This window comes from Dermacentor silvarum, chromosome 1 (genome assembly GCF_013339745.2).
Source record: "Dermacentor silvarum isolate Dsil-2018 chromosome 1, BIME_Dsil_1.4, whole genome shotgun sequence".
Classification (NCBI taxonomy): Eukaryota; Metazoa; Arthropoda; class Arachnida; order Ixodida; family Ixodidae; genus Dermacentor; species Dermacentor silvarum.
Genome location: NC_051154.1, coordinates 63,363,278 through 63,377,706, shown reverse-complemented (window position 1 = coordinate 63,377,706; position 14,429 = coordinate 63,363,278). Strand labels below are relative to the sequence as shown.

Below are 14,429 nucleotides of genomic sequence, written 5' to 3'. Positions count from 1 at the left end.
GAGCGACTGGCCGCTCGAGGCACTTTGCGTGTATTGTATTGCCTGAAGGTTTTAAAGTTTGGCTCAGGTTACGTGAGACACATTATATAGTGACTGCGTAGAAAACTACGAATCTATAAAAGCCATCGAAGCTCGTGGCAGTTTCATTCTAAATCATTAGTATATCTTACATGCGGACGCGTTTAATATGGCCTCGCCCCAACGGCGTCTCTTCCTATTTTTCTAAGGTTTGAACTTCATGGAAAAAGTTGGATTTCGGTGGTGTATGTTGTCACAGTGTGGTCTGTGCGGGACGCCGAAGAGAAGAAGACCGACTGCGTTTACAAAGCGTGTGCGCGTTACGCTGTCTGCCACAGCGTTTATAAATACACTGTCGAAGCTCGCATACACCGTAATAATATGTTGAAAAGGGCAAATAACTTTAACGAAAAAGATACCGCAGATTGACTTCCTCAGCTATAACTTCCGCCATCGTCATATTTCGCTTGGCACGTGGCACTCATGTTTAGAAGATGGTTACAAAGCTTTACAATTTCGTCAGTCCTATACTTCAAAAGCAACCTTACCAATGTATAAGAACCAGCCTAATATTCGACTGAGAGCATCCACGTGACAGTCATTCAGTTATTATTTGATGTCCTGGGCCGGTATAATGTAAAACTATTCCAATCTGTTTTTATTCCAAATCGGTAATTAGCTTTCCATGATAGGCAGAATGGTTCGAGTCCAGCCCACATGGGCGGAGCCTGAGACATTTCTACACTATGCGTATCAAATGTCATGGTCTCTCTAAGTTCCTCTTCTCGCGAGCAGTAACATCACTGCTTTTGAATGCGTCTTGTGCTTCATGTCACGCAATATGCTGAGCATATCCATGAGACGCGTTCTCATTCGCAAGGTGCCCTGTCAAAGCAAGTATATAGGGTGTCCTAATAAAAAACTTTTTCGAGTCTCTTTTTCTTGGTGTGTTGCGTCTTTTCGTTGTATGAAATATATAGGGTGTCCCACGTAACTTCAGCCAAACTTTATAAATATGCAAATGCTACGTCGCTGGACAGAACCAAGGTAATGTTGTTTGCCGTTGCTTGGAGATACTCAGATTATTTTTGCATTCCGCCTAATTACATTATTAGTGTTAATTATTTAATGAACTTCTCAAATAATATAATTAGAAAAAAAGTGTCAATGAGAATGTTGTGGAGCAGCATGGAAAACTCCCGATACAGCTTTATGTTGCTCAATACGTGCTCGATAGAAGTGTTTTTCCAAGCATGAAAGAAGCCCGCGAATACACGCAAAGTTCCTCGAGTGGCCAGTCGCGCGGCAAGTTTGCATGTATTCGTGGGCTTCTTACGATAGGAACGCAATCCTAAAACGCCGTATTCTAGTGTGCACGTTGAAGCTCCGCACTGCACGTGCACTGCTTAGGCTCCGGTGCCTCGCATCCCCAAAGCAATCTCGGCGATAAATAAGAAGGTCATGAAATTCACCGGGGTGCATCATGGGGTCGTGCATGCAGCTCTGGCTGCGCTTGATGCGGCGGCAGTCGAGTGTGGAATGGCGCTGAGACTTGTCGTCGTCCGTCTCCTTGCCGTCCTCGGCGGCAGAGTTGACGTTACTCCAAGACCCCGTGGAGCCACCCAGGAAGGCGCCGGGCGGCCGGTAGAAGCCAAGTGGAGTGGCCGACGCCATAGGATAGGCCATCGGAGGGTAGCCGAACGGTGCACGGAACGCGGGCCCCGGCGTTGGGTAGCCCGGCCCGGGGGGCAGCATCGCTGCTACCGAACCGGGGTGCCCCCCGTGGAGGTCCGTCATGCTGCTGCTCTGGCGGTTTAACGTGGACGAGTCGCCGCTGCGCAAGATGGCAAGCAGAAGCGATTACTGACCATGGCGAGCGCTTTGAACTCAACTCGGAGGGGCGTGAAAGCGCCGCGTGGAATCATGAACCTTCTAAACCTTAATGAAATTTATTGCCATATAGAAACAAGTGACCTTTTTCCGCGTGTGTTTCTTTACATATACGCCACCATTATTGTAGCCACCGAAGAATCATTCACCTTACTTTACCCTGTCTTGTTTTTTTTTTTTTTTCAGAGATCAAGCCTTCTGGCACAGTGACTACGTCCTCATTTAAATTTGAATAGATACTTCGGGAAATCAAAACATGTCCTTTGGTATTTGCACTGGCTGCATACGATATGCTTGAATAGTCGTCATCGGCAAATTTCTGTTATAGCAGCTTGACACGCTTAGATAACTTGCTATGCTTACAGCTCCTTGCTCATCTATTAGCATATTAACAAACTTGCTGCATGTTTATCCCAGCATCGGGGTGTAATCAATCGGACACTGCCTGTTCTCAGACTCTCTGGTTGTGGAGATTGGCAACGAGAACTTCTAGCGACCGCGAGCTCTAATCAGGCGCCAGAATGCCTTCTCTTGTAAATATTTACATATGAAACGAACTGCAATGCGGGCGAAGAAGTAGATCCTGCAAACCTAACTTGCACAACAGTCATACAGTGGTACTGTGTTTTGCAGCTTAATTTTAGTAAAAATGTTTGCAAGGCTTAAAGTAAGGGCATTCGACGGTTGTCGAATTCTGCGTATAAAAGAAGAATTGCGAAGAAAGTACTGCGTCAAGGAAATATTCGAAGAGATCATACATAGTGCAGGGGGTTTGCTTTCATGTCGTTTTAGCAGGCTGCCTTTGAAGTATGTACATAACCGCAGCTTTCAGATTATGATAAAAACAAAAAAAAAATCTGACGGAAGTGTGAGCATTAAACCGGTAGGGTTCCCGATGGCTACGCAGAACGATGTGCAGTAGCCGAAAGAGGAAAATGACTCCTGTACGCTTCAGCCAGGGAGCGAATGCGAGCAATCGTTAAGAGCTGGAAATGGGCAGCACGCGTTCGATTCGCCGGACTTCATCGGGTCTCGATTAACCAGGCCTCATCATCACCCTCACCAGGCCTCGTCACCATTTTGGTTATACATTGGAAGTTGCAAAGCACAATTCAGGGAGCGATCTAACGCAAGGATTTTTTTTTTTTAGCAATTTGTGCAACTTGTCCTTGCCTTTTGTCTCTGTAGGTTCCTGCGTGTCTAGGACTATATGCGGACTTTATTTGCACTCTTAAATTGTTTGTCAGAAGAAATTTTCACCAAATTTACATTGTTTGTCAGAAGAAATTTTCCCCAAAATGAAATTGTCGGTCACAAAAAATGTCCACCTGTGCAGTTAACTTCGTTCTGTGACGTTCCTCCTTACCTTTCAATGTATTTCTGATTATTGTACTATTACCTGGAAAGGAGCAGCCGTCATCATTACAGAGGGAATAAATATACTTCTTTGATTTTCATATCAATAGGCGAATCAATGGCGAAGATAAAAACAAAAGAAATGTTGCGAGGCAATGGTACCAACAGGCAAGCTACCAATCAGACCACAGAGACTCCCTCCCATTCTCTCGACCAGAGCCCGCAAGCGACATTCGCCTTCCATACCGGAGTCCAAGATTCACGTGACGTGTACATCCCCGCTCTCTCTCTCTCTCTCTTTTTTTTTTTTTTTTTTTCTCTGCCTTCGTTACACACCGGTGACGTCGGCTCTTCTGGCGGGGAGAGTGACTATACGAGAAGGACGCGCAGGCTTTTGTCGGCATTTTCAGCTTTTTTTTTTTTTTTCTCGGCTGAACATAAGTGTCAACAATTTGAAAGCGTCACCGCATGATCTATACTGCTCGCTTGTCGGTTTGCGCTTGAGATTACAGGCGTTAATTTCAGAGGTTTAGAAGCAACAGCGGGTAACTTTGTTCTGGAACTTTCATGCTTACGACGAGTTCAGATTAATTCAATAAAGCGAATGAAAGAGCAACTGCAACTGGAGTCTAATAGGTTTCTGACGTAACAGCTTGACCCTGGAGGGTACAAGCTGTTTACGACAATGTTTTCGCACTTGCAAGGGCAGTAAATTGCCCACAAAAGTTCCTACAACGCCACTAATGCAATCTTTGAAGTTCTTATTCTAGTAAGCTTGCTGCGCCAGTTTATGTTTCTCTGGATGAGCGCTTCTCCGACTCACGGGAGAGGAACTCAAAAGATGGGTTCAGAAGGAGCTGATAGCAGTCGAGGAAGAGCCTTTAATGTCTACCCGACCTCCGGGCAAACCGATCCCTGGTCGAAAGAGCACCGTGAAGCTAAACTCATTCGGCTCATTCCTATTGTCAAATTGGAGGGCTCCCCAGTGTTTGGTTTATTGGCGATTGTCATACAACTTCTGTCCACCGACCACAGAGTGTTACACAAAGAGAGAGAGAGAGAGAGAGAGAGAGTGTGTGTGGTGTGTGTGTGTGTGTGTGTGTGTGTGTGTGTGTGTGTGTGTGTGTGTGTGTGTGTGTGTGTGGTGTGTGTGTGTGTGTGTGTGTGTGTGTGTGTGTGTGTGTGTGTGTGTGGTGTGTGTGTGTGTGTGTGTGTGTGTGTGTGTGTGTGTGTGTGTGTGTGTGTGTGTGTGTGTGTGTGTTAACTGTTACCAAAAAAATGCCTGCTTATGCGCTCAGCGGCAGTTTTGTACAACGAGAAGGGCTATTCTAATACTGCAATTGTCTACCTTTTCGGTTCCACACATTCGTAGTGACTAGTTTGCTCCAACACGAAAGAGCGGTTTCCGAACGCTTTAAGTACAAGTTGTTCCAGCTTTGTTCTCAAGGCGACGATCCGCGCGGTAACTTTTGGCGATTTGAAGTCTCGTTCTTGCGACTCTTGCTCTTTCCGTGTGCTCCAAAGCGTGCTAACCACTGAAGATAAAGTGGTTTATCGTTACTATTTCGCGTAAGATTTCGAGCCCACAGAAGAGGACGTGCGCTCGAGTTCTGCCGCAGATTCCCGTACCTATAGGGATCAGCTACGTGGATTTGCCGCCGGCTCACAGAGTGCGGCGATGTCAAAATTCAAGCTCGTGTAGTAGTGCAGTTTCTTATTTTACCAGATCATGACGCAGTGGTCAGCGAAATTGAGGAGTTAAAGAAGGGCTGTCTGGGCAGAAGCGTTGGAATATGTGTCAAAGTCTGGGTTATGTTACCCCGACCTCTATTGCGCCGCCTTAAGTGAAAAAAAAAGGACAATAGTTCCCGAGTATCGTCGCTATTATTATTATTATTATTATTATTATTATTATTATTATTATTATTATTATTATTATTATTATTATTATTATTATTATTATTATTATTATTATTATTATTATTATTATTCGAAGTGTCAAAACACTTGCCTGCATCAAATGCAAGCGGATACGAAGGGCACAGTATATCACAACAAAGCAGTAAGATAAAATGGGGGACTTTATGAAACAAGCGCAGGCGAACACAAGCTCGCTCGACGCGGTCCGAAATTGCTGTTGATTCGTACATCGTCGCATAGGAAAGATAAAAATCTCATTACCTCCCGCCCCAGTAAGCTTATTATCTCCGAATTCCAGACCTTTTTGCGTCAGGGCAATTATTACACGAGTCTACTATTCTGCATCGTGCACAGCAGCAATAACTCTAACTTGGCAGAGTTGGTAGTTGTCACATTTTCCGCGTGTGCAGTCTGCGCCCTCTAGTTCCTTCTTTTCTGTGCTGGTTTCGGATAACTAATTTGGCCGTGATTTATTTATTTATATTTATTTATTTATTTATTTATTTATTTATTTATTTATTTATTTATTTGGAATATTGGTAACAAGCATCATATGTCGCCAGCTTCTTCACAACTATAAATTGCTATATAATGAATGAAAGGTGATGATTGGTGAAGTGAAATATTTCAGTTCGAAGCCAAACACGAAGCACTCAAATCCAATTTAAAATAAATAAATAAATAAATAAATAAATAAATAAATAAATAAATAAATAAATAAATAAATAAATAAATAAATAAATAAATAAATAAATAAATAAATAAATGGAAAATGGATAATGTACATCACATTCCTCGTAATCTGACGTTTGGACTGTAGAAAACTGTCTTCTAGTGTTCACAGACACTTCACAGACAGAGCTTTGGAAAGCTTATAAACTATTTGCTTATGAATCCAAGTGGCTATAAATACCGCTACCTGAAGCTTGTAAGACGCGCTCAGTCACTTTCCGTATATGCGACCACGACTCCTATTTTCACAGGAGGTGAACGTTATATGCCGTCGCATTCGCACGTGTAAACGACAGCTACGGAGTCCGGGATGCTCACCCCTTGTTTGAAGCGAAGGCGTGCGGCGAGCTGTGCTTGCGGAGCGTCCCAAACGTTTGGTGTGCGCCGGGAGGGCCAACTTTCCGGAAGGCCGGCCCGTCCCGCTGTTCGGCTCCGGGATGCCGGTAAGCCTCGGGACCCCAGCTGTCGTCGCTGCCGTGACTGCTGCCCGAGGCCGAGCCGACGTCGTCCCAGTCGTCGAGCGTCGTCTGAGAACAGTCACACGAATTGAGTTGCGTGCGTCACTTCCATGTTGATGCACATATGTAGGACTGCTTCACCAAAAGTTTAACAGCTGCAAAGCGTATCCGTCTCCTCTCCCTCCGTATCCGTCTATCGTTCGAACGCGACTGCATGCCCCTTGTGTTACAGTGATTACCCGCCCACTGGGTACAAAGAAATGTTCAAGTACACGACATTTTGACAGTATCGATCGAGATATCACTCTCGAGAAAAGACGCGGCGACTCTGGTATCCACAGTCTCTTGGCGCTGGCAGCGGTTTGTCTGGTGTGGCGCAAGCCATCAGGTACCGACCGTTCTAAAAAATCGGCAAGACTTGTGAGTTTCGCATACCGCGAGGCCTCAGTAAGTAAAAAAAAGCATGCCTTGGCACCGTTCGTGGCCTACACGAACTACATTATAAGTGTCAAATTCAACGGACAGATTCGCCAACGTACTCCGTGTATAACGCTTCTGGGGGCTTACCTTACAAGTTCTATGTGACTGCAGCAGTTACTTGGCCGGAGAGACAATTTCTGAAGGCCGCGTGCTACACTTGCCGTGCGACTCGAGCTTACAGGACATGAGACAAGGACATTGGACAGCAGGACAAGCTGCAAGCAACGCCCGCGCGTTCCGCGCTATGAAAGCGCTGTTGGTTTTTCTAAAATCTACAGGCCTGAACAAAACGTTTTGAATAACGTTTTTGTGTATGGGCGTTTCTATGGAGACGGTGCCATCTGTATGTTCGTGCGATCACTGTGCGTATTATATTTCTCACCCAACACCTGGAGTAGCATGCAAGGCAATCAGGCAGACTAGCATCTCCGGCTTGTCATTATTGTGTGCGTCTATATCGCATTCATATATATACAGGGTGTCCCAGCTATCACGCAGCACGATTTAAAAAAAGAGGAACGGCGTTACGCGAAGCCAACCTAGTGCGTATTGTTTCCAGTACAGTGAAGTAGCCGCCAGTAATTTTTTCGTTACTGAGATTTAATTAATTGTAATTAATTATCTAACTCGAGAAGTACTGTCCTGATTATCAAAGTGTCAATGAGAAAGTTGTAGAGCAACATGAAAAACTCCCGATACAGCTTTCCGTTGCTAAATACGTGCTACATACAAGTGTTTTTCCGAGCATGAAAGAAGCCCGTATTTGAAATGCGGCCACCACGGCCGGGCGGGATTCGATCCCGCGCCCTCGGACGTACGAGCGCAAAGCCAAAGCCACTACCCCACCGCGGCGGATATGCATAAATAACAGGAAGCTATAAAAATTCATACGTACTTTGCAAGTGAAAAAAAAATTTAAGTGAGTAAATAATTATGGAAAATATCAAATAACAGCAAACGCGAGCATACATATACAATTCCCTATACTTTAAACCCATGTTCTTACCTGATACAGTAGTATATCTCGGCTATGAAGGTTCTTCCCTCAAGGCCTGCAACACGCACCGGTACTAAACTAGTATTCTCCCAAGAGCAATAAGAAAAACCGAGAAGCTCGACTTTTTTCATTAGTTTAAACAACTTGAAGCCAGCAGACAATGAAGCCAGGGAAAGAATACGGGAAATCAACTGTTCCTTTAATTTGACTGTACAAATAATAAGGAAAGGCCAACAAGCTTGAATAGCGCGCGCCGGAGACGGAGCGAGCCGCAACGTCTAAGAACTATATCACTCTAGCTTGCCGGTGACTGCAGAGCTCGGGCGACGAATGGCGGCCTAGAAATAGAAATACCTTGAACCATGCAAGCATGGTTGCCTGATGAGGCATAAAGAATTTTAGGAATAAACTACATCGAATGTTTAATGTCTGAAGGACATCTTGGTTCTAGTGGTTGCAATTTGTACACCTGAAAAAAACCTTTGACATGTATGGGCGTAATCATGGGTCGGTAACTTTACTGCACGGGCAATCGTATTAAAGTGTGGTGGTATTAAGTTCTGATCCCGAGCAAAGAAAACGACTGATACAGACGCCACAGGATAATTATCCTAACGCCCTTCATAACCCTGTACGTACTCAGTTGTATACCTCTGCGAATTCTAGAGCGTGTCGTGGAGGCAGAGTTCCGTAGACTAAACAATAACGCTATGCAAGGACCGTGCGACGTAGATTTTTTCGCATTAGTAATGTGGCTTATTGTCGCCCTTCCCGAAAGATACCGAGGCATAGACATTAACGCCTCTCACGTATCGGACGACGAGCTGCAGGAGCAAATATCGTAGACCTGCACTCCTCAGGAGTACTCCTGGAGGAGTGCAGGTCTCCTACCAGTGCAGGTTATCCTTCTGATAAGGGATAATTCGCTCATACTAAAGCATTCGCATGCACAGATTTCTCGAATCTCAGTATCACTTTGCAGCATAGAGACAGGCAAACGACGACGCCTCAGATTTGGCTTTGCGGCTCGCTCTCGGAGGCAACTGTGGCGATATAGCTGCACTCACGAAAAAAAAAAAGAGGACTGGACAAATCAGATCAAGCAGGAGCGCTAGGCGCGTTCGCACTTTTTCCTGAGAGCCTTTCGCTTCTTCTTGTACAGGCAAGGCCAGTGTCTGCGGGAATCGCGGTCAATCACGCGCCACTCACCATTCGATCGTTCCTGGCGCCAGCAACGCCCATGTGCGCCATCTCCCGGCGGTCTCGGCTGTGTTGTTGCGGCTGTTGCTGCTGTTTTTGTTGAGGCGGCGGCGGCGGGAAGCCGATGCGCGGGGGCGGCCGCTGAGGCACGGCGGGCGGGTGTGGGTCCACGTTCACTGCAACAAGCCGCGAACCACTGATGACGGCGATCTCAGAGACAAGGACAGGGCCGTCGGCTATCCATTCGACTTTGTCATGCACTACGTCCTCTATATGATAACTTGATAATAAATACTTTAGCCCGGTAAACAATCCTTGCCATCTAAATTCGTGTCCGAGCTCATTTTTCCCAATACCGTGGCAGCAGCAGCAACCCAGCGCCTTGTTTCTCTGTCTTATCAGCGCGCAAATGGTTTGACCGTCACCTGACAGCTCCCGGTGGGAATCACTATGTAAAGAGCCGCTTGGACTCGAGCTTGGGCAGCGCGCGCCACACACGAAGCGAACCGCAGCGTTCCGCTGAGCAGCTGCGCTCAAATCGTTAGGATAATCCGGTCTGAGTGGAGCGGACCGTGAACGCTCTGCTAAAACTGTCCAATAACTGCATCACCACCGCTACATCAGTACACCATGTTAGAATGACTAATGTCCGACTGCCATTTTGGCTCTAGTGGTTCTAACTTGTACACTTCATTGAATCTGTGAAGTAGGTACAGTATATCAATGCATCCTGCCTTTTGTTGTTCTTTTTTTTTTCTTTTTTTTTTTGTAGCATGGGGATATCAGTTACGTTCATAATGCTGCACATAATTTCGAGCCATGGAAGAGCGCATAACGGCTATCGCATTACAATTGTGGAAAGGCATACCCAGGAATTTTGGGCATTGCCCCTGCGGCCTTTTGTTGAACTTGACCGCAATGCTGCAGCGTAACTCAATGGGCAGCGATTTTTAAAATTATATCTCGAAGAGCCGCCCTATTGTCAACAACTTTCAGTTAGCAACGTCGAAAGGCTACGTCCTTCTAATAACATGCGTACTTGCGGCACTTATTTCTAATTTCCTGCTGCTTTATAGCAGTGTTTTAATCCTGACGAAAACGTTGCTAAACGCAGCAAGGACGTCAAGACTAAGTGCCATAAATATGCATGGTAATAAAAGAGCGTACCCTCTCGAGGACGGCCTTCTGAAATATCATCTTTTATTGTTGCCCATAGAGTTGCGCTCGTGCACGGCGGTGAAGTTCGACAGACAGCCAAAGGGGCAATGTCCAAGATTTCCGCACATGAATTTCGACCACTCGACTGCCACATTTACGCGACATGCCCGAGGGAATGAGTAACATATACCAGACTCGGTGAGTCTGCCAGGCGGGAATAAAGAAATACGTTGTTCAGGCTTTTTAAAAGCATCATGTTAAATGAAATGTTACTGTGCATGCAGATAATGTCAGCTACTAGCTAGGTGAACCACCATACACGGTAATTTGAGATTGTGGAGCCGGCTGCTCGCGAGTCTTGGAGAATAAGGCACAGCCGACAGCTACTTCTAGATTAATTATATTCTGGGGTTTTACGTGCCAAAACCCCGAAATGATTGAGGCACGCCGTAGTGGGAGACTCCGTATTACATCTGGCCACCGGGGATTCTTTGACGTGCACCCAATGCCTGGTACACGGGCGTTTTTGCGTCTCGCCCCCATCAAAATGCAGCAGCCTGGCGGTGACTATATATACGGACCTACACCACGGCGCTACATCACGAAAATGCGGTGGAGCTGTCGTCGGAATTTATTTTCGCATGGTAGGCACTCCGCCGCCGAGCCGCCGCCCGTGTCGCGCGGACTCGCGCCTACCACAGCAGCAACTGGGTTTCGCGGGTGGTTGTGCGGTACCATCTGTGGGGTCTTTATTCTATGATTTTACAACGAAGGAAACGCAGTATGTCGACGAACTGAGTTGCGTCGAAATACGCAAGAGGCTAAAGTTTTCATAGGTTTCCTGTTGATGAAAACCGTCGCAAGCAATGGGTTGCCGCGGTAAAAAGCGAAAATTGGATTCTGATACCAGATCAGCCATTACGTGCAAAACATTTCGTAATAATTAAGCTTCTCTTTTATTTTGAGTGGCGTGCATTAGACAACCTATATATGATCTTAGGATCGTTATTAGCGTGTCATTACAATTTCTTGCCGCACTGTGGGAAAGCTAGATTAGGATTAGCCTTGAATGTAGGTCGAGCGAGCAGATGCCCCACACACACGTCACATTCAATTTTATTTTTATCTAAAGAATTCAGCCACCTGCAGTGTAGATATCCTATTACACGTTCACATACGCAGGCAGCACGGTCACAGCTGTGTTAATTGCAGTGTGGATGTCATAAACGCGCCTAAACGTGTCAGTTAAATTTCTAGCGCGAAATAAAATGTACAGTGTTAGTACAGAGTTGGAGCGATCGGACGGTCGCGGCCAACAGCTCAGATTGCGTGGGCCTACACAAATGGCGTCGCCGTAGGGCCGGTACCTCGCCTGAACCGTCACCGAGGTGATTGCTTCTATTGCCGCTCACGGCGACGTAGAAATCGGCTACAGCTTGTTTTTCACATTAAATTGTTCTGAATAGAAAAATATCTCAAATTTGCGCGTGTTTCGTAAAGCAGCGTCCATTACTAAATCACTGGCGTGATCGGGAGCAATGCTCCGACGGCATTTCGTCTCGCAGACGGACATCAAGCGCCGGCGGCCTTCTCAGCGAGGCGGCTCAGCTGGCTTGCAAGTACTGTGTTTCGTTTGCTATTCGCACCTACGACACCGACAAACCCGATTCATTTAGGCCCACGTTAATCGTGTTGTCAAAAATAAGCGCACTATGATGAGCTGCAGCTGCCAGGGGCGCTATGACGTAAAATGATTCCAAACTGTTTTGATTCCAAACTCCTGACGTCAAATTTACGTGACCACCGACGCAAGCATCGGGCGGTGACCCGCAGCGTTGTCGGAACAACCCAATCAAACACTCTCCTCGTTTATAGGAGGTCACCTTTGTTCACTGTCAAAACCAATAACATTGTCTACACTCAGCGGTATTTCTTATCTAATTGGCTGACAAGAGGCGAGGAGCACGCTCTATTGGAGAGGGTTCCGATGGGACCGAGCCAGCACAGCGAAAATAGATAACCGCATGAAGAGGGTGGTGCCGGCTTCTCCGATTGGTCCGCTTCGCCTTACTTAGCTTGCGGTGGCTGATCGAAAATCGCGGCGGCGTGCAATGGAAGGATAAGAATGCCGCTAAAACGGATCCTCATCAAGGAAGAGTTGGCAGAGCGCTGTCGAATGCATGCCGAAAAGGCTCGATAACGTTTTACTGCCACGCAAAAAGGTTTATCATGCGCAAATAAATACATGCTCACCGGCAGGTGCCAGTAGCGAGGGCCTGAGCGATCGGTGGGCAGCCATGTTCTATTCCTTTCGGAACGGGGTAGTCTGTGGCTATACAGAAAAACTTTCAGTTCTGTTCGGCATATTAATGCGTTTTTTTCGCGTACATGTCACTTTTACATGGTGAGTTTTCCCGGTTTTGTGAGGTCGCGTGACAGACAGGCGAAGTGTGCGTAGCCAGAAAACATTGGACCAATGTTTTCTGGCTAATGTTGAGAAGGCGTCGAATCAGGAATGAATATTTTCCTTTTTGTGTGGTTTAATCATGCATAATCAGTGTGTACACGTATATCAGATGGGTAGTTATCGCGGTTTTCGTGACGTCGCATGACAGACAGGCGAAGTTGGGAGTGGCCCGAAAATGTTTTGACCAATCGTGGAGGCTGATTGCACAAATTGGAATCAAAACAGTTTGGAATAATTTTACGTTATATAGCCCTAGGTCGCGAGTGGTATCGGCCGTCATTGCGGTGGTCAGCGAGCTATAGAACGCGTTCTATAGAAGCTCATACAAGGCGTAAGAAACGAAACTTTCAGGGCAGCGCACGCCGAGACGTGTTACCTCCACCACCTCCGCTTTTGCTCCTCGGCCCTGCCGCACCTTCGCCGGCAATCGCACGCGAATACAGCCACTGTGACCGGCAAGGCGATAAAGATGACAGTCCCATCAGTGCCGGCGCTGGCGGCGCATACACCTGCAAGCTATATCCCAAACCATGCGTTATCCGTTGATGCCACCCCTCCAGCCCAAAGTACGCCGTCCGGGCTCTTTCGGCAAGTGTACTGACGAATCCCGACTGCACATCACTACGAAAGCGAAATTGATTATCTATTTCGTTTCAGATGCGAAGGAGGCTAAACAATTATCTGAAGGGCGCGCTGCGACCGGAGCTTTCAGGCTGATGCGTTCACAGCGGTTGCTTGTGTGTTCGTGTCACACAATGCAGCCTACATCCTATAGAAAAAAGTCACAGGCCTGCGCGGCACGCGCAGCACAGTCACAGCGTAAGCTGGCGGAGCGGCTCAAGAGTAGCTGCAATTTCAGCACCATGCACACCAGGGTCTTCGCGACAGTCTCTTCGCCTCGTTTTGACGAGAACGATCTGAACTGTCCGCCCAGCGTCGACGGTGAGCTGCGGCTTGTAATGATCTCTGCACAGCAGTCTGCTAAGCCCGATGATGCCTGGTTGTAGCCGCGCACGTAGCTCTACGATTCGCTTCTGCAGCAGTGGTTCGTACCTTGCGAGGAGACGCCATAACGTGTACCGAAGAGGTATCCAGAATACGTACGTGGCGCGCACCTCACATCGGAATCGCGTTGAATGCGCGCCTCGTCTGAATCGCAACTCGTTGTCTGCGCATGCGCACGCTGCGTTCGCAGGCACCTTAACTGGATGGCGCAACCATACTGGTGAAGGCTCGGGTCGTCTGCGCCTGTGCGGGTGCCTGGGGAGCATTTATAGCGTATTTTTCCGCTGCACGATAGCTTTTTCTTTCTGGGGTTTTACGTGCCAAAACGATAGCAAGCGCTTGCGTGGCTCAGTGGTAGAGTATCTAGCTCCCACGTACCGGGCGCGGGTTCGATCCCGGCGGGAACCGGGTACTTTTCTCGCTTTTCCGGCGATAGCGGTTACGGTCCCCAACGGCGGCGGCGGCAGCGGCGGCGGACACCATCGCGAACCGAAACGGCTATCGGAATGAGCCCATAGCAGCTTACGCTGTGAAAAGGTAGAAAATTATGGGGGGATCTTTAACGTGCAGCTAAATCTAGGTACACGGTCCTAGAAAAAGTTAAAGGTGCTTATAGTGACCCGGAGCAACTTGTGACTTAAAAAATTATTATATATAATACGCCTATGTGTATTATGACAATGCGATCGATTGTCATATTGGAGAATCTTTTAAAAGCTGCCAATTTGTGCTGAACGTTTCCGCTTTC

General features: G+C 47.0%; 1 protein-coding gene across 1 annotated transcript in view; it reads right to left on the bottom strand.

Annotated features, from left to right (window-relative positions):
• The window catches only part of LOC119464444 (E3 ubiquitin-protein ligase lubel-like), a 163,731-nt gene that overhangs the window by 53,126 nt on the left and 96,176 nt on the right, over positions 1-14,429 (bottom strand). The window contains 3 exon segments of the mRNA XM_037725423.2: positions 1,491-1,852; positions 6,235-6,443; positions 9,061-9,227. Of these exon segments, the coding sequence (XP_037581351.2) occupies positions 1,491-1,852; positions 6,235-6,443; positions 9,061-9,227 (738 nt within the window).